Consider the following 21193-nt stretch of genomic DNA (forward strand, 5'->3'; position numbering starts at 1 on the left):
ATATACTATAGAACAATATTATTTAGCAAGAATTGTCATGGTTCCTATCTTTATCCTTGGACTTTCCATCGTTAATGTTTGATCCAGTTTTATTTAATGTGTAGAGGACATGGAGCCAATGAGAGAGACAGTGTGTTGCTGTATAACTTTGATCTGAACTGAACTGAACTTGCATACAAATTAACATACTTTTATACAGAAATCAAATTGCTAGATAAGGATGAGTTAGAGTGATCTAATGATGATGCAATAGAGGAGAAAGATCTATACATGGAAAGAAGTCAGCATGACTTAGATGAGTGAACATGTAAGGAATGTTGAAGGGAATGTCCTATGGTGGTGATGCCATGAATGGCGTAAGTGGATTTCACAGTGATGGCATGACCGATGAAGGAATAGGAAGTGCATGTGAAATGGCCTAAGTGGAGTCACTACAATACCAGAAATAGAACCTAAGCAAAACTATTTTTAGACTTTGTCTAATTTTTGCTTCATTACTTTGCAGATCTTATGTTGAATTTGACAAGGATGGATTTTGTAAATGGATTCCGCATGCCAATGCAGAAAAATATCCCTTTATGGATGCCAAAATTTTTTCAGTATGTTTTTTATTTTTTCTTGCAAGTCAGCCTGGTTTGTTTTTCATTAAAGCTGAAAACTCATTTATGCTCATATAACTTTATCAATTTTTTGTTATAGAATATCAAGCGTATCTGTGTTCTGGGGGTGTTCAGGAAACTTCTTTAATGATAAGAGGGTAGTGTCAAAATATTGCCTTCAGAAGAATATCATATTTTTATCTTAGATAGATTTGATTCTGTCAAACAACAGAACATCTTTGCACAATCTATAGGGAAACATTAAGCCTAATATTAGATTTCCTTGTCCTCTCATAAATGATAGTTTCTATGATTCGTCCTTCTTTAAAAAATTTGTTTTTACCTTTTTCTTAAAGGTTTTGCATAATTAGGGTAAGGGTTTGTTTTTTTATCTTTCCTTCCGAAGTATTTGGTATAGAAATTGAAACAAAGTTTTCTTGAAAGATCAGTTTGTACTTTCTAAGATGGCCAATTGCTTCTCAAATCATAACATAATCTGCTCCTATTGCATTGTGTTCAAAGGAAAAACTGGGTTTAAAATGTCAACATAGAGTATCTGAATAATATGTGTGACAAAATATCAAGAACTTTTATAGAAAGGGCACGAAAGGGGCCTAAAGCCTGGCATTGGTTGGGCCTAGATTTATTCCTTAGAGGGTGAAACATATTAGTATCATAAGTTTTACCTGGGGGACTCAAGCACTTTGATTCAATGTCCTGGTTATAAAGAGTTTAATGATGGGATATCAAACAACTGCTGATGGGATATTTGTTCTAGCTACCATTAATAAACTTGTTTTTGCAGATAAACACCAAGAAGGGCTTATGGAAACTCTGGATGTTTACTAACAATGGAATACCAATCTCATTTGATGTATGACTTTCCTTATTCATGTGTCCAATCTTTGTTAAGTCAAAATTGTTGTTTTCTGAATGTAAGTTTAATTCTCATTGTCTAAACTTTAAGATTTGCACTGCCTCTGAAGTTTGCACAGAAGTTACAATGAAGTCCTTTTTTAAGAGGCATGTGCTCAAACCCAATGTAAAACATATGATAGAAACCTGTAACAATATCCTGAAAAATGTTTGACTAAACTACAAATGAATTGCATTGATTTTGAAAAGACCTAGCTTTCCAATCTATGATTTTAAATAGATTAATGACACCATTCAAACACATGTGAATTGTGTTTGAATTTGATTGGCTTTTGTATTTGTAGTATCTTTCATTTCATCAATATATCTCTGAAGACTGCCCAAGTGGAAAAATCATGGTACAATTCATTTCTGGTGACAAAAAATATGGTTCACCCTAGGGCTCCTATGCTAAAGTTGGACAAAACAATGATATAATTTTATGCATAATCTTTTAGGTTTCTTTCCATGGTGAGGATATTATCCTTGCTCATAAAATTGGGTATTGCTTGCGGCTACAAAAGGTATTATTTCCATGACATGGAATTTTAATAAAATAATTGTTCCTTTTGATTCCTAATCTTAGTTAGTTACGTTTTGAACTCTGGAATGCCCATATTTATTTTGATTGTTGTAAGAAATGAGTTTTTTTATTTGGCTGGGAAAGCACAACTGCTGTAAATAATGTTTTTATAAAGTAAAAGGTAAAGAAAATCTTGGCTTATCTGTTGCCAGTCATGAAGACAAATATCAAATGTCTATAATCTTCCACAACAACCAGGGGGAAGGTGGTTTTTCTGTGTCCTTTGGTAAATTTTGCTTTCATTCGGTAACAATCATTTTTTGGTAGTCAGCAGTAAGAAAAAAACGCCAATATTTTACTTTATTTAAGTTGTTATCTTCTATAGCTTAAAGTTAAAAACCAAATTTTTAAAATCGGTGTTTCCATCATTTTCAAGTGACCTGAAAGGTGTGGCATCAAAATCAATTTAGTGTCTAACACCCCCCAATAATTGTTGCTTACACCCGAAACTGACAACAAGAATAATCTTTAATGCATCAGCCCCCCAAATAAGCGATTTTTTTATCGACAATAAAGATCTTAGTCTTTAGCAAAAAAACTGTTCTGTGTGCCAAGATTCAGAGTAAGCAAAGAGCGATTTTTTTCACCTCGTCTCTTCCCGCCATCGCTGCCCTTCAGCTTGTTCATAGATTAATGCATTGCTTTAAAGACGATTTCTTCAATAGATATGTTTGAAACATTCCTGATACAAAACGATAAAGCCGGCCTAGGGTTTAAATGCCAGGTCGTCTCTTGTTAAGATTCCAGTGCTGCTAATATAAAGTACATATGAATGCCAATTATATACAAAGCTTGAAGTATTGTTATGACCCTTACCATTGTGGTTTGCAGACTTCAGGTAGAATTAACTTGCTTATTTGAATTCAAGGTGTCCGACAAGATATCATCTGATGTCGGATTTACTCTGTTGGAAGCTCTGACGAATGAAGAATTCTCGGATTTAGAAATCATTGCAAAAAATAGGAAAGTTGTACGTGTTTATTCTGCAGTTCTTATTCGCTTCGTATTTTTGCTTATAATTTTCCTAATCAACTAGTGGACTTTGGTATCGCTGGATAAGTTGATCGAACATCTCGAGGGGCAATTCACTCATACAAATAGCGTTGGAAATTTCCACGAAAGCAAAAAGATTTCCAGGGATTTTCAGATTAAAATAGGATTTCCACCAGAGGTGTACAAGATGTTAATGGAGTGATTTGATCCTCGGAAGATCTTGCAACCTGCGTAAAGTAAACAATGACCTTCTGTTTCCAAAGAAAAAGTCGAATAATGGCCAGAGGTGTTTTTCTTTTTGATGTGTAGAACTCTGAGTCGGAATATTCTGTGAGTCGAGTCAAACTAGGCATCCCAATTTATAGTTTTAAAAATACATTTTAGGAACGATTGTTTCTTTTATTTAAATGAAATTTTTTGTATCATTTCGTCGTACTTAAGTTTTGAATATTTTTGATTAGGTTTTACAGTTAAATTTAATTAACAGTTTTCAAGGCCCCTTGAAAATCAGCTTATGCTGAGGGACAACCCTGCTTATGAAAATCAAATATGAAAAAAATGAAATATGAACTACCGTCAGGTGTGATCAGAAATCGTAGAATATAGAATTTTTCTAGATAGCCCAAATTAAAGAGTAATTATGATCATGTATTCCACTTTTCACGATATTTTGTGGATCATTTTAACATGTTGTTTTTTTCTTTGGTTCACCCAATTTCTAATTTCTCAATTAGAATTCAATTTGCTAATTCGTATTCGTCACTTCTAGAAGATTCATTCCTTGTCCAAAAACACTTCTGCTTCCCTAACCATAGTGTATCTGGAATTTTAAACTTCATGTTGAGGCCATGCTGCCTTCCCCATTCGATGTTCTTCTCTTCAAAATCTATTCATTGATTCATATTTGGGATATACAGCACCCTTTATAGCCTTAAATTGATGCAAAATTATTTTGAAGAATTGCTTTTATCAAGACTAAAATTATAAAATGATAAATCTTATTCTAGTTCAAATGCCACCAATGCATTCTTGCTTCCGTCTTCCCATGCCAAAAGTTTGATTCAGAGAATAACTTCCTTTGTGGTGTGAGTGAAGATGGGGTATATGCAGCCCTGTATTATGCGTACAGCAGATGTCTGCCGGAAGATCTAATGCCAGACAATGCAAAGGAGCTTTTAAAGGCTGTCCATATGATGGAATCGACCGATGTAATAGTGAAAGAAATCGAAGATTTTTTGGCAGAGTCAGACGTAAAACAAGGTTAGTTATTGGGAAGGGTCTCAGGAACGTTTAATACCAGGCTGGTCTCTTATTGTATGCAGAAGCCTTTTGTTTTTTGAAAGGATTTTTTATTGCAATTTTAGTTTTATGAGGATCGATCGATCTAGTTTTGAAAAGATTTCAAATAGCTGCTCTCTGGTAGGGACACGCAATAAATGTTTTTCAAAATTCATGCAAAGTTTGTTAATAATCTATGAAATGCTAATTTATGCAGCAGAAAAGTCACAAGCCAATTTTTGTTCAAAACGGTACGGCAAATTTAGCATTTAACCAAACACAAGTTACAGGATGAGCGATTTCCATGATTTTGTCATTATAATGTCAGGGTTTTCTGTTTGTAAAAACGTTTTCAAATATATAAAAGTTAATATTGTAAGAGAGACGGTTCTTGAAATTTTAGCCTTGAACTTGACGCTGTTTTGTATATTATATTGAGCTTTGTAGCTACTGATTTCTTTTAACTTTACTTTTTAGAAAAATAGGTGTAACGTAATAGGACTCTCTTTTCAGCCTTTCTTTTATAGTAAAAGCTTCGATTTAGTTCTCAAAATTTATGTTGAAAAAAGTCCACTCTTTAGTATTAGAAATCACTTAAAAGCGGTGAAATATTTTAAGTACTTGATGTTATATGCACAATTTAATGGAGTCATCTCTTTTCTATCAGTTCTAGAGGCACTAACAATGGATATTAGCTGTTGCTTTGAGAAGATTATTCAACTATTAGATGGAGGAAAGCTGTTAAATGTTCAAGATAACGCAGCTAATTTCTTCGCCAATGAGCCAAATAGGCTGGTAGCAATTTTCAAGCAAATTTTTGAGGAACTGTGCTTGGGTGAGTCAGATTAGCCAATTTTTGTTGGCAGTATAGGTAATTGATAACTGATTATTATTGATAGGCAGTATAGATAACTAATTATTATTAATCTTGTAAGTTACAGTTGATGTAATATGTAGCAATTTCCTAGCAAGACAAACTTCGATTTTCAAGCTTTGTTGACATTTGTTATGGATAGAGGACAATCTGTTATTACCCTTTAGTGGATAGTCGAATCTATTGTGAGCTTGGGGTGCATTACCTTTCTTTTCTCTAAGGGCATTGACTTATTGGTAAATTTTTGTATTTCGTCTTAAGGTTGAAGAAAAATGGTTTAATTTCCTTTTCCCATATGGGTCTGTTGTTATTTATTTTAACATTGTAAATATCCCACCCCTTCCAGCGTCTTATTTCCTGGCGTCAGCCTAGCCTCTGCTACAGACCCCTGACTTGAAAGTAGAGCGGTCCTGTTCGAAAACCTAAAACAAATCATTTTCCACTTGCCCTGATTTTTTTAAATTTCCTTTAACTTTGTCGAAATATCTTCTTCAGCAGGGGTCTACCACCAGAACGAAAATTACCAAAGTCCCTAGTTCCTATTTTTATATATAGTCTTGGTAAATCTAAGAAATCAGTTTTTCCAGAGTTTGTTAAGACTGCTAAAGAATTGGGAATAATCCTATAAAATATTGTATAAACAGAATTATGTCAACAAAATCGTGATAAATCATTTCCAAATTTATCTTTCATATTTAAAACTATAAGTTAAGGTCTTCTCAGTAAAGTTTGCAAATATCAGAAGCTTCATGTTTTACTAAATATACTTCAACACTACACAATTAAGATTACTGAAAATACCGGTTTTGTTTTTAAACGCTTCATTTGATTTACATGCTCTTGGTTTAATTTCAGCTTCTGCCAAGTTCCTTCTATGGTGTGATAAATTTCACCTAAATCGAGACAAATTGAGAAAACGAACTCGCCAAGGCCTTTGTAAGAAATTCGTAAATATGTACGTGAGACTGTTGTTATTTGTAGCTTTAACGTTCCTTCATGCTGATATCTTTCGTCAGTAATATGCCATTTCTATAATTCGTTGTTCATCTATTCTTTATCAATCGATCAAATCACACCTATTATTTCAAATCACCCTTGCTACCAGTCGAAGAATACTGAATGCCAGAAATTTGTAGCATTGAAATGGCAAATAATATCCTGCAAGTAATTGAGAAACGTTTAAATCGATATAACATTGAATTGATGTAAATCCAATTATAGCTGCCTACAGTTTATTTTTGTCCGTTTTGCCGTATAAAATATTTGAAACGTTTTCTTTACAACAAAGCATGTTGACCTGCTGATTTACCAGTTTCTATTTAGTGTTAGATGCCAAATAAAGTTTTCTGAATCCTGCTCTCATTTTTTAGGATTTTAGGCCACATAAAGATCCTGGAGGCAGAGCAAGATTACTTACTAGCTGCTCTTGAATCTTCGTCACCAGATTCCATTTCTGCCCTTGGAGAATACATCTTACCTCAGGTAACGCATTTTAACGATATAGGTTGGTTTTGTTGGGCCTCGGCCCCCCTCAAAAAACTTTTGTTTTGTAAAATATGGCTGTTGTTACACTGATTTATCAGGGCTGCCCCCCCCCCCCCCCGACAAAAAGTTGTATCTCAATCTTTGGTTTAGACTCTGACGTGTGTCAAACGGGAAGTACTTTAGATTGGCAAGCTCCCGCTTGTCCGTACGATTTTAAAACTTTCTTTCTTATATATTATTTTGCAAAAATTTTAAACATGGTATAGACAAATATTTTTTTCATTAAAATATCTATTGCCGTACTGGATTTTTTGTGTGTTTAAATTTTTCGTCTTGTTCCTCCTGCTGAAATTTTGCATTTAGTATGTGCAAGAAGCTCGTTCTTATTTGCGTGTTTATGCATGGTTATATTGTGTGAAATTGGTGATTCTCGCATTCGTAGGTTGAACAGATCTTTGGTATAGCGGACGTTCTTCAACGAACTCTCAAAGAAACAATTAAAAGTATAGTGACGGATATGGAGGAGTCTAATGCTAAACTTCGGGATCAGCAAAAAGGACATAGTTTCCTGTGGAAGATGAAAAACGTAAACAATTTTATTTTTCTTTTCTCTTGGATTTTGTCAATTTCCAAATAGTCCTATCATACTTTTATATCTCATATGTAAGATTACGGAATTAAAAATAAACAAATATCGATTATCAATTTTTCAATCTTTCCTTATAAAATTTCTAATAAAAGTTCAAATCAGGTTCTCGTCATATAACACCTATCCTTCTAAATATTTCTTGGTACTGCCACATTTTCAAAAGAACTTCAGTATCAGCTGTTCCGCAGTATTTTCAAGTCGGATAATCTACAAAAAATTGAAAGCAAAGAGTATTATGCGAAAGTTGATTTGTCATAACTATTTCCCTACTTTCTACTTTCTATCTAATTTTGCTAATAACATTGTAATTTTGTTTTTATATTCATATTTTTTTTATTTTTTTTATATTTATAGTTAATTGTTTAGATTATCATGTCCCCCCCCCCAAATTGATTTTGTGCCACTCCTTTTCCTTTATTTGTCACAATGTCTATCAAGTATCTACAAATTTTTATCCGTGCCAGACTCCCCGTATTTGGGACGTTTGATATTAATTAACTTATAGTTACTTGTGTAAAATTTGGAAAAAAAAGATGCTTTTCTCTCAGTGTCTAAAATATTTTTTTCTGCTTTTGTAGAAGATGTTAATGAAAGTTTTAATGACATTTACTGACATAAACGATGACATGATGGTCTTCTTTGATCAAGTCAACGAATGGAGGTAATTTTTTTATGATAGCATTTCCAATTTTCATCTCTTGTTTGTGTGTTTATATCAAACTGTTTGACTTCGGATGTAGGTTTCACCTGAACATCCAAACCTTGTATTAATGTCGCAGCTTTTCCAGCTCCACCTTTCACTAAAATAAGGATAATTCCCTGCAGCCTCATTTCTTTAGTTTACTCTTTCAATATCAAGTGTTTTTCCAATAGTAGCACGTTCATTTGTATGCGAGATTGATATCTTAAGCCTGGTTGCAAAGAACGCCTGGTTGCAAAGAACTAAGGAGAACATAAGACTTAATCTCTATTAATAGATATAACAGGATATAGTATTTATGATTAGATAATTATAATCACTTTGCATATGTTAATTGTCACTGGTTCATTCCTAGTGAAACAATGCAATCTGCAAGTAATGCAGAGAAGGCTCTGTACTCAGCTAAGAAATTGAAGGAATACCTCAAAGCGGTAGGTCTCATCTTCTGACCATTTCAAGATCCATTTATGTTTATACTCACTACACAAGTTAGAGATCCCAAACTTCCTTTATCTGAATGAAATTAGGAATTTATTGCGAATGGGAAGACTCACAAAGCTATTTTGAAGCACTTTTTGTTCAATGGACAGTTCATCAAATGGACAATAACCCTCGTAAAAACAAGAGCAATGATAGTGAAGCTAAATCTCTGTTTGGGAACAGTTTCCCTGCAACTGGGTGCCACAAATTAAGTAGTGCAAATCAGTTAGTCCTTATTTTGAATCTATTCCATCCCTGGGTGCCAGAAGTCTGACAATGAAGCATGAAGCTAAACTAGTCTTTTTTGGTTTGGACAAAAATTTGTAAAATCCTATAATTGTTCCTTATATTCGCTGTGGAAAATCCTTTCAGTGTCCACTAACAAACCTCCATCCCTTACGTGCATTGAAATATCACTGCCATATAACAGAGTAATATTAAACCATTTTGTCCCTCCTTTGAACAATGATGCAAATCTTCCTTAAGGTTTTTATTTTGGCCCTACTCTCCTGTGTTTAGCCATTCGTCCATCCATAAAATGTATCCTTGAGGTAAAGGTTTTGAGTACATTTTAAGATCCGATCCAAGAATGTATATGCCATATGTATGTTTCCAGGAAATAGAATAAAGCTTTCAGTATTTGATAACAGACAATTACTCTTCGCAATGCCTGCAAATCTTCAGGCTATTTATACGATTAAGGTGGCTTATCAAGCCTGTAGTTGACAAAGTGGAATAATTTAGACGTAAAGGGGTCGGCGTTCCTCGAACAACTACATTGTAGTTCCTTCTTCCATACAGTTCCTTCTTCTATTTTCCTGGAATTACCATGCCTTTGGAAAGCAAATATTTTAAAAAAACATTTGGCAATGGTAATTTGAGAAAATAACGCTATTGTTGATTCAAGTTTTTCTTATATGTTTTTATTAGTCGCATTTTAGGGTTAAAACAAGCTTATTTTTCAATATCAGGGTTAAATTTTATTTTTCAATAACTAAACCTAGAAAAATTTATTAGATTTAGAAAATGAGCTAGTTGTCCCTTGAGCTAGTTAAAATTCAGTTTTTTACGCTTTAACCTATAATTTACGCTTTCTTTTTAAGGTACTGCGCGACAAAAACATTTTGAACATCATCGTGACAAACGGAAAAAGGAAAAAAAGTTTGGTTTTTCTCCATATAGTTGCCTCCCTTGTGGTAAGTCTAGTTTTAAGACTTATAATGATTACGAAACATATTCTGTCAAGTTGACAAACAGGTACTTTTTGCCCTGATGCAACAGCAAAGTTTTACTTCGAATTTTCTTAGAGCCGGCAAGTTTCGAATGCAAAATGTTTTATTTATATGCTCATAGTAAAACGCTGCACTGTGCGCTGCATTAAGAAGTTCTGCATTTCATTCAAGTATCAACTCATTGTGACGTCTCTGATACTTCATGATTCATTTTATCGTGTATCAGAATATACCCCAAATATTATAAATCAATCTATGAGAAACTTTCACAATCTATTTCTCATTCAAATAGAAACGGCTAGCTTTTGAAAGAGTAAAAGAAAAATATAATTTTAGTAATAAATGATATTGTTTAAAATTGTTCTACAACCACTGTCGAGTTCTTCATCATCAATATTACAATCCCCCTCGCCATTCCTTTTCCTAAACAAGAAAAGAATTAACATTCGCGGAAGGGGATGCTTATTCGAAAGGGGAGGGTGCTCATTGAATTTTTACTTTGTTGGCACGCATCCGAAGGGTTCGCTCGTTCGACGGTTATATGGTAATATGAATCAGGCTACATTACTATAATGTAGTTAAATTGTTTTTCACGTGCTATTTCGGTACTTTATTTTAGAGAAAAACAACCTGCTTTTTCGCAATCTGGTTTCTACTTAGAGAAATCACAATACTCATGCCAATCAAAAAACTACATCAAACTGTGAAAATAACATTTCTAATTTATTTCTAATCTTAACAACAAGTTTCTTAGCTTAACATTTTCTTCAACCTAAATTTCTGTTAACACAGATTAAGATGTTCCATTAGTCGCTCTGTTCGCTTTGTTGCTATATAGTTATTTCAAGAAGAGAAGAAAAGGGGGAGGGTATGCTCATTCTGGCATCTTTGGTGTCTTGTTGCCCAAAATCACATCTGTAATGGAACTTATAGATATACACTACTCTTTATAAGTCGTTGGTCATCATCTCTATTTTCAGTTCCCTAAAAGTAAAGGGAATTAGACTTTTGAGATATCGGAAACACTGAATCAAAAAGAAGATTAGTTCAAATTTGAGACCGATTTTTAATGCAGTCGTTAATTGGCTTGCTGGCCGCTGTCTGTATCGAATCAATGATTTGCATCCAGAGATAGCATCTGGTCCCAGCAAATCTCCCAGCTTTTGCCTTATTCTCCTCAAAGCACGGTCGAATAATCTTCGCATTTCACCTTTTTGGCTTTTGTGTTGTCTCTGTCATTGTGTCAATTAATTAACGTTTTAACTTATCCTTTTGTGTTTAAACGGAGAATAAAATGCGGCCCGCCAAAGGGATAGCAAAGCTGAAACCCAAGCTAAAACGCGGGATGGAGACAGTAATCATCGAAAACAATTACTTATCGGTTTCCTGCGATAAAAATCACACGGAAGGGCTTATAGTCCGTGATTTTTCTTTTCCATATGATTTTTAATTTCCTTCATTTTGCTGCAGTATCATTGCGCGCATTTTCTAAAACCTGATTAAGTATTCTTGATCACGTGAGTATTCAGTAGCACGTGGCCTCTATGTTCTTCACATATTATATTTTAGTTTGCCGGTTGTTGCGATTTTCTTCGTCCGTATAAGAAAATATGCTTGGTTGCCGTAATGATATTCCCAGAATCACACTGAATACTACCGGCATTTGAATTACCCAAGAATTTGATTGCTTATTCTTGTTTGATTAAAAAAGAAGTACCCAACACTTCCTTTACTTTTCAAACTCTCATAAGTTGCAGATGAAAGTTTCCCTTTTCTCTTGCAAAGACAGGACAAATTTGTGACGCCAAGCAAGTGTTACGAAAATGGGATAGTTTTTTAAGCAAGACACAAGCTTACTTTTTTTAAGTAAGACACAAGCTTGCTCTTTTATTTTTCTTTTAAGCATTTTATGCATATTTTGACATTCATTTGTTACATCATAGTTGCAAAACAAAATTACTTCTTATAAGAGCAACTGGTGGCTCGATATGCCAGTCAGAATAAATTTGACTATAAATGGGCATGATAAAACGTAATTTACCGAAAGTCCTCTTTATTTGAACTGCTCAAGTACGATTTTGAGAATACTCTGTCCGAATATATGATGGAATTTTTTAACACATTTTCGATAACTAATCTTGGTTTGGTCGCAATTCTTGATAAAAATCAGGGCCGTAGTGAGAGGATAGTTATTTGGGAACTGAGCATGGGGGTGAAGGGGTAATTCATTTAGAAATACTTTTATTGCAGACCGTCCCATCTAGATGCTCCTAGAGCGTTTTATTTCCGTACATTGATATCGCAATTATACCCTATATTATCTGAAAACAGTATAGATACCTTAAAACCATACACTATTCTCCGATTATTTGCCGATGGATGCAATTTCGACGAAACACTTTGCCCTGCAAGGAAATTCGTGAAGTTAGTTATGAATATCCTTCACAGGGTAAATTATGAATGAATGATACTTCACATATGAATGAATCAAATACTAAATGATTTAAACGTAAATGGCTTAACAGTAACACTTTTTACGGACAAATGGCTGATGGAAGTGATAAACAGACGAGACAATTTCACAATGAGATTGGGAAATGCTTCTAATGTATGATAATTAAGGTCCTAAACGCATTTGTATCTACTCAACAATCGCAGACAGTCGGTCATAGATGACGTAATATGATGATGGCACGAGTGAGACCACACTGGCAAAAGCCTTGGCCGATTAGACAACAAACTGAAGTTAACATCATTAGTTTTCAATGTTTAGCTTACAAGAGTAGGTCTAATTTCCTTCTATGAATGATTTTGTGGACTCCGTAGACAATGAAGCTTGAACGATAAAGACTTCCATAATTTTCCTTTCTTTTCTACTTGTGCTGCCACGCTTATTCTCGATGTGATTCTATCGAGTCGGTCAAGTGGAAATTTCTCAAGGCTTAGCTCATGCAGAAGAACGTAACTAAGAGGGTTTGACTTTTCCAGAGCCCCCTTTTTTTAAAGAAGGGGTCCAGCTATCGTCATGATATTTGAGCTTGGGGGTCAAGCGTTTGTTTTAATAGATAGGTCAATTGTCTATTTCATAAATATCACTGAGTTTAGAGAGATTCTCGTTACTTATAACCAAATTGATAAGAGGGTCTGGGTTTAGAAAAGTTCTGTTGCAAAAATGGTTTCCAAGATAGATTGGTCAACTATAGAAGGCCTAACTTCACTTGGTCTCAGATATTAGGTGTTTATTGATGCCGTTGAGCCCTGACCTAGAAAGAGGGTGGATCCCAATGATACTGCTATACTATGCAACTAGTAATAAATGATGATGCTACAGATCGTAGCTAGCGAAAAGCGAAAGACCTTTGTGACAAGGACTTCATGATTCAGAACGATGGTCATTGTAACTTTAACAAGAACAAAATTGAGAAATTTTCTCTAAGATTTTGTTCGTACTTGAAGCAAGACAATGAACCCAAGCAAAGTAAGACCGTGAACAGAAGCGCTAACCCTGTGCTGAGGTGGGTGTAAGAAACTTTGTTAACGGCTCTTACATTCGTTGACGTAATACAGCAATAACCTGCTCTAACATTCATCTGTAGTACGGAAATGAGGTCAGAAAAACATGGCGGTCGCAAGCTCAACAACCGTTGAAAACAAGTAAAGTTTAAGTACCTCACCCAATACCCACCCTTTTGTCATTGGTTTCCAAGTATATTTTTAAAGCCTCAAAGCTAATATTATCAATAGATTTTGAAAATGGGAGAACCCATGTTATGGAGAATAAAATTAATGGTTTAATGCACGCTTAGAGAAAAACATTTTATAATTAGTATCTTTTTAGCTTCTACCATATTTAATCGGACCTGTCCGTTGCTTGAACCAATTTAACCTACGCTTTTATATATTCTCTCGCCTTTTTTTGAAATGGTTCTTCTTTAGAAAATATATTTTATAGATTAACTCAAGCAATTTATCATACTCGGTGAAGAAAAGTAGTTTAGAGAGTATAAAAGGGAAAAGTTTCCGTTATCTCCTAGACATCTTGAGGTCTGTCTTGCGAAAAGCTTTTTGAATTTGTCTTTCAAAATTAAGAATTTACATACTGGGTAAATAAATTGTTTGAAGGCCCTCCGTAAGTTTCGATAAAATCGGGAAAGGTGCTTGGCGTACATCATAGGGAATTTACTCAACTCACAGACAGTAGTGTGCTCCTTCTATTATTAATCAATTTTAATTGTTATTCATGTTTTTAAATGTGACGTATTTATGCAATGAAAAGTTTTTGCTTATGAATTGCCCCTTTCGTAAGAAATTGGCAGTCAGTTTTACAGAGCCGTTACCAGCCCAGATGTAGTGAATTGATCTTTTGGTTAGGAAATGTATGGTCCAATGTTCATTTCTGTTTTCAAAGTGCTTAGAAAACCTATCTGCACAATTTTATGTTATCGTAGGACCATGAGTTAACTCATTCACCTTAGTTCAAAAGTTTTGATTGTTTTCAAGGAACTCCTGTAACGTCCTACAAAGAAAATAGGCTTATAAAATACAGTTGATACCCGATCGATTCCCATTATTGTTCCCGTCGATGACCCCCACTCAGTAAAACTATACCACCATCGTGCAAATCTAGAGGGCCTACAGGCATTCTGTACATGTTGCTGAGAATCAATGTACATAGATCATCTTTTTGTGCGTCAAAGGTATAATAAATAAAATTAATATAGTAAAAGTACGACTTTCTGCACGGAGATTGAGTATAATTGCAACCTTTCGAGCATAACATGTCATCATAATTCGAAGAGTATGACGTATGACTTGATTGAAGAAAGAGGCTTTAATAATACCGAGGTTACACTACAAAAGATTGCTCAGATAGATTTCCTGTTCCCCTTGTATTCTTAGTGTAGCAATCTTTAAGTTGAATGATATACGGAAAAGAGAGAGCCATGCGTCTGGTGTCAGGTAGGGAAAATCCGTGTCAAGAAGATCTTTTACCAACTTAGCAAGAGATTAATCTTATATAGAATAACAATCATTATTGATGTAAAATATAAGTCACAAATTGCAGGCATTTAGCTTTTGCGAGCAGGAATTAGAGGGTTCAACGCTGGATTTGATTTCTGTTAATCGTTCGGGTGTCACCTCACTTCGTGGTTGCGGTGGCTCTTCAAAGAGGATGACGTCTCATCGTAAGCGCCATGGTGATTTTGACTTTTCTTCCTAAATCGTGGATCAAGAATGAGGATCTTCTTAATCTATCTATCCTAAGTCGTCTCCATCCTATTTGTTCTTTGATTTCACCAACCAAAACTAATTGGCTCAAATTAAAATTTGAAATTGTTTACGCTTAATATGCCACATACTAATTGGTTGCGCAAAGCGTCTGCTTTCATCTTGTTCTTGGCCACATGTTTCTGTTATGTTTTGGTGCAGTGTCAGGTGCATTGCAAAACCACCGTTGCGCTATTGCGTTTGATTAGCACTTTCATATCCCGGTGGTTTATTTAGACAAACGCAGCGACAACTGCTATTGCAGTTTTTAAAAATATCGATATTGCTACAGGTTTTTTTACAAAATACTAGATAGAGGGAAGGAGGGGTTGGGGTGGTGTTGGCAATTACACGGTCAGGTTTTTTCATCAGATATTCAGCAAATGGTATTGTCAATAGAAAAGATATATTTTCTGCGTATTTTTTGCTACTTGTATTACGGCTACTCGCGAAAATGAAGAATATGTTCATTCGACAATAGAGTATCCAACGATATTAATATCTAATGAAAATCTGATGTTTTGATTTCTAAGCTGTTATCCTTGGAAAATGCCTACCTATCGCTATTTTCAACAAAAAGTTAGCTTTTGATTTTGTAGCGATGGTATAGTAATGTTTTTTATTCATTATGATTATAATAATGATAAAAATAAAAGTGAATTTAACCAAGATAAAAACTTCAGCATTTTTGAATGGCTGTTAACAACGTTTTCCCATAAAAAGAAAAAGGCTAAAAAGGAAATATGAAAACATTATATCTGAAGTATTATGTATCAATAAAAATATTGCAGGTCTAAAAGCTGTTTAATATTATCAACATGTTATAATCTTATACATGAATTTTGTTCATAATCTTCCTTAAAGCAGATGCGTTGTCAGACATCCTTACACTTATGTATTTAATACGCATTTAAAATGTCTTCACGTTAGTCGTTTGGATAACGAACTGTGCTCAGTAGATTAAGAAGTAAACACACGATGTGCAAGGTAATTCTAAAGGAACTGTAGCTCTCTATTGATTGGTTTGTAAATGTTTGCTTGGAATACCAGGAAGCAAGAGTTGTGCTAGCTAGCAACTGGGTTGCTTGAATATCACACACAGGACTAGGGGGCTAGAACCCCCTCCCAACTTTGGGGAACATACTAGCCACCCGTTGGAAGTTCCAAAATCGGAAGGTCAAGCTTCTTCATCGAAAAAATTGCTGGCGCTATCACTGATCTATGTGATCAAGCACCATTTGTGTCAGTGGTGGCGCCAGGGAAGGGCTAGGGGGGCTACAGCCCCTCCATCGGAAGCATCTAGCCCCCCCCATCGGAGGTGAATTTTAGGCTATCGTTGAAGCAAATTTGACAAAATAACGTACGAAAACTGCATATTTTAATCATTTTAGCCCCCCTGTCGGAAGCTCCAACCCCTCTGTCGGAAGATTTCTGGCGCCACCTCTGATTTGTGTTATCTTTACTGTTTCCAGTTTATAGGAAGTAGCCTTTGAAAAGAGATTCTGCATTATGCGGTATTCTCTGCAATGCCTCATAAATGCTGATACCTCTTAAGCATACCGTATTCTACCCTGAACCTCTCAAATTGCCGTTGCTTTTGTCTTTCTTGAAAGTGAGCTCTGAGTTGAGAATCGCGCGCTGCCGATTTACCGATTGATCCGCGTAATGCTGCTGAATAATTGCCTTTTTTCGTCAATTAATTTCTCTTATGTTACATTATGATGCCTTTGTTTGGGCAACAAATCCACTAAATCCCGTGCCATCACACACTTACCAACTCGCGGCAGCTCCTTACCATCAAATCTGCTTAAAGTTGCCTTTCAATGATTACTTATCTCCATCTGTTTTTAAAGTCTTAGCCAGTTAATGCAGAAATTGAGAGCCAAATTGAGGGCTTGACCTACCATCATCCATGAAAGAGCTTTTATCTTTCTATACGCTTGTTACATGTAGCCTATGAAGCCCGGGTAGTGTGTCAAGACATTTTGAGCAAACTGCAGTCACGGGCATCAATATATGCATACCAAAATTATGCGAATTGTTGAAAATTTCTTTTTACTTGCCTGTCATATAGTGCTCAGTGTTGTATAGGCCTAGCTGTACAAGCGTTGGTGTATTGAACAGGACGATTCTAAATCAAAATGCCGAGTTTCACTCTAAATGCGATTATCAGGCAACTGAACATTTCATCTATTATTCTAGGAAATCTAAACTGAGATATTGATGCCTTCCATAAAAGCTCGAGTTAGCTCCATTGGGAAAGTTATTGAGGCACTATCTATTAGGAGGTTTTCTGAAGCGTCTAATTTAAGAGGAGATTAAATGAAAGGGTAAAAGCTCGTTTAAGAGCTTTCTCACTTTTTCAAGTTCACATCATTTGAGAAATGAAATCCTACAAACCAATTTTTACGTAAAACGTTGTAAAAATCCTTTATTTAATTATTGTTTAGTTTTTCATTTTCTGTTGAATGTGACTCATCATGAGTTAACAAATGGTATTTTAATGATTGACATGTGGGGTTAGGGGTATATTTTGCTTGCATATTCAAGATTTTCAAGAAAAATTAAAATGTATAGATGATTGTGCATGCAGCTGCCATCTGTGTGGAAATATGCCTTCTAAAGGCATCTAATGGAATATTCAAATTAAAATGCTTAGAGCCAACAAAAGGAATCCAAGCAGCATGCTTCTTGGCAAGAATGCTCAAATTTTCCATTATCCAATTAAAGATAAAGGTAAAGTCGCTGTAAAAAGTTGTCTCTTGTATTATTTGCTATGAAATAATAATGGTATTCAGACACGATGTACATGCTTTTTCTATTTCTGCACGCATACCCTAACAACAGGTTTCGCAAAAAACACCAGCGAAAATACAATTTGTGTGACCGATGCGACCCCCTGACTGAGATCTATGACGTTTAGTTATAGTATGATCGAGACGAGGCTGTGGCTGAGTATAAGTACCCGATGGCATGCGTTGGAATGTCACACACGCGTGACCTGTTAGAGGAGCGTAGACTGGGTAGCCACTCTGTAAAAGAAGCATTAAACAAACATATTTTAAAGGATTTACAAGGAAGATACCGATCGCGGAGCCAGAATTCTCGGAGCTCTTACTGAAAAATTTTCAAGGGGCATTTGCTTGCTACGACTCGAGTTGCGAATCGATTGGATTATTATTGGTGACACATACACTATTTCTGGACACTAGGTTGAAAAATGCCAAGGCCAAGAAAAAGCACATACGGGGACGAAAAGCCACCCTATTCTTACGTTGCTTTGTGTGCGATGGCTATTCACAGTTCGACAAACAAAATGATGACACTCAGCCAGATATATAAGTTTATCACAGACAATTTCCCGTTTTATCGAAAAAACTCAACAAAGTGGCAAAACTCATTGCGGCATAATTTATCGTTTAATGACTGTTTTATTAAAGTTCTTCGAGGCACAGAGCATGGTGGAAAGGGCAGCTACTGGACCTTGCATCCTGACTGTGCAGAAATGTTTCAAGATGGCAGTTTTCTTCGTCGAAAAAGGAGATTTCTCGCTAAAAAGAACTCAAAATCTTCAAATGTCGAAATCAAGATCAAACAAGAAAATGTATCAGACTTTGCCAACGAAAATGTTCCCACCAAAGAGGTAAAAATACAGTCGTTTGATATTACAGGAAAAACTCTGCAAGATGACATGAAATTGTATCAGTTACCAGAGACAACGAAGTTTAGTTCAATAACAGAGAACAAAAGCAAGAGTTTCACAATTGAGAGCATACTAAAACGCGATGATGACTGTAAGGAAGACAAAAGGCTATCTGACAAAACTCAGGAAAGATTGCATATTCGCAATCCAATACCGTCGCACCCATTGCCGATGTACTTTTCCTTTCATCCGTATCAAAGGTATTGTAACGGGTCTGCCCCGGACAGATTGAGACAGCTGAATCGCTGCTACTGTACAAAATGCTCCCGGACAGCTTTTAGACCAGTGAGGTGCTGCTGCCACCATTGACAACTGGCGCAGTCCTAAACACTTTGGTTTATTGGCAATGCCCGGTCGACAAGCATCGCTTACTTGTTAACCAAGCATATGGATCGAAACGGAGAAGTCAGTTAACATCATTTTGTTGATCTTGCAGAGCTTACTGAAGATTTTAAACTTTTAAGTCCTGGCCTTGATTTTATGCTTTTGAAGCTGGAAAACCTTATCAAGCACTCATCTGTTTTATATAGAGAAGAATATTTCATGATATCGTGAAATCAAAGCTTCGTAATGAACAAGATGTAAAAGAGTTAAGTCTTTAGCAGTTTGAATAACATCATTTGTCCTGTAAAAAGTTTCAGGGACGTTCAATTCCTTTGCATTCCTAACAAGAGTTAATATTTATACTCGCTGTCAAAAACTTGTTTAAGTTTGAAGCTTCGAATAGGATGATAGTTTGTTTTAGTGATGTATTTGTGAGTTTTTAATAGCGAATGTTGCGTGCAGAGATTAAATTTATTCTATTTATTTCATTTCTCAAGAATCAGTGGATGCCATCCTTTTTGTGTTTTTTCCTTGCCGCAGTAACATTTTTCTTTGGATCATGTAACTTCATAGTGTGTGAAATACATTTCTCGCCAAGGCTGAACTTTATATGAAATCACAGCAGTCGGTTTAAGTTCATGGACACGAGCTAACGGAAATAGCTAATTAATGAAATGTTTCTTTGTTTTAAATGGTCATTTTGAGCCTGTTCACAGCGTACAAGCAAAGGACTGAATGCAATGGTAGGGTTATTGTTGGTAAATGCTTGTAAAGAATCAGCCCCCCCCCCCCCAAATACCCCCTGTTGCCGATTGTCAATATTCGTTTAGTCATATTTGAGTAGAATGGAAGGGGTGTCAGCGCGGGGTGCTAGGTACAGTCTTCAATAAATGCAATGGCCAAAAAACAGATAGACCACAGTGAAGACGAAAAGTTGAAGTCCAGCAAAGTCTTAAATACCTTGCTAGGAAATTTATTCTTATCATGCTGTTGTATATTCTTGTTTCTCATACCATACAATGCTGTTATTCTCTAATTTTATTCGATTTAGGGCGGTTGAATTTTGGAGATACATGCCACTTTCTCTAATCTAAATCAATGTTTTTTTCATTACTGCCTAGGAAAATATTAAATTGAGTGCTGGGAGCCTTTATATCGTAGCAAATATGAAACACGGCAATACGCCGAGAATAAACAACAATAAATACACGTAAATCAGTAAAGGCTAATATTTCGCCCCGTAAAGCTTTTAGATTGCCATTTCCCGATTTTTGCGCTTGGTTTTTTTAACAGATTCTTACTTATCTGCAATGAAATTCTAATGATTGTATGGGCATAAACGGTAGGACAGGTTGTGTTCGTGTGTGGCGCGACGCTAACGGCAACGCTGTGCTGCCAAGACGTTGTTTTCTAGAACATCTACGAGTGTGAATGAAACACAGTGGAAAACCAGCTGTATGGAGCCGTCTATTAATGGAGGTCCATGGTTGTAGCATTTCCTGGTTAGGCTTACTCGTACTTGGTTTGTTAAAATCCCAGTAGGTGTAAACATTACTAAGCCCCGAAGCTTACAGGCTCGATAGGACAGCAGACAACTAAGGCCATCCCAGTGGGCTGTGTATGACTAAGAACTGTATCTGACCTAGCATCTCTGTATGTCTGCCATTTCTCTTGTTATTGACACCGTCTTCCGAGATTGTCTGCCTAAGCAGTAAGACTTCACGTGTAGCAAGTGGCATTTATTGTAAGTGTTATAATTTGTGTAAATTTTATTAGTCTAAGCTCGAATGACTGTAGGGCATCTTTTTCACAAACGGGGATCGATGCGATGAATGATTTCTTATTTTTCTGGAATTCAAAATCTTTACCAGGCTGCACATTTTTTCAATTTTCTTTACAATATAGATATATAGACCGAAATGGCACTTAATCTATCGAACATAACATCTACGTACATTTTAATGCCAGAACGAACCAAAATGTTAATAACATTTATTACAAACGCAGCTAATTGTGATCTAATTAACAAAGATTCTAATGAATATCAATAATTTCTAGAACAGTAAATAGCAATCAATTTCTCTATAAGATATCCTCAATATACGAAAAA

The 21193-nt window shown here is 35.5% G+C and overlaps 1 protein-coding gene across 1 annotated transcript in view; it reads left to right on the forward strand.

The window, feature by feature from the left end:
- LOC135691975 (uncharacterized) overlaps positions 1-21193 on the forward strand; it is a 44372-nt gene that overhangs the window by 1114 nt on the left and 22065 nt on the right. The window contains exons 3-14 of the mRNA XM_065209987.2: positions 506-599; positions 1405-1473; positions 1973-2038; positions 2966-3067; positions 4098-4350; positions 5036-5203; positions 6098-6197; positions 6613-6724; positions 7170-7313; positions 7955-8037; positions 8432-8507; positions 9660-9752. Of these exons, the coding sequence (XP_065066059.2) occupies positions 506-599; positions 1405-1473; positions 1973-2038; positions 2966-3067; positions 4098-4350; positions 5036-5203; positions 6098-6197; positions 6613-6724; positions 7170-7313; positions 7955-8037; positions 8432-8507; positions 9660-9752 (1360 nt within the window). The remainder of the gene's footprint in view (positions 1-505; positions 600-1404; positions 1474-1972; positions 2039-2965; positions 3068-4097; positions 4351-5035; positions 5204-6097; positions 6198-6612; positions 6725-7169; positions 7314-7954; positions 8038-8431; positions 8508-9659; positions 9753-21193) is intronic.

This window comes from Rhopilema esculentum, chromosome 13, assembly GCF_057945365.1.
Source record: "Rhopilema esculentum isolate cy_ngs chromosome 13, ASM5794536v1, whole genome shotgun sequence".
Lineage (NCBI taxonomy): Eukaryota > Metazoa > Cnidaria > Scyphozoa > Rhizostomeae > Rhizostomatidae > Rhopilema > Rhopilema esculentum.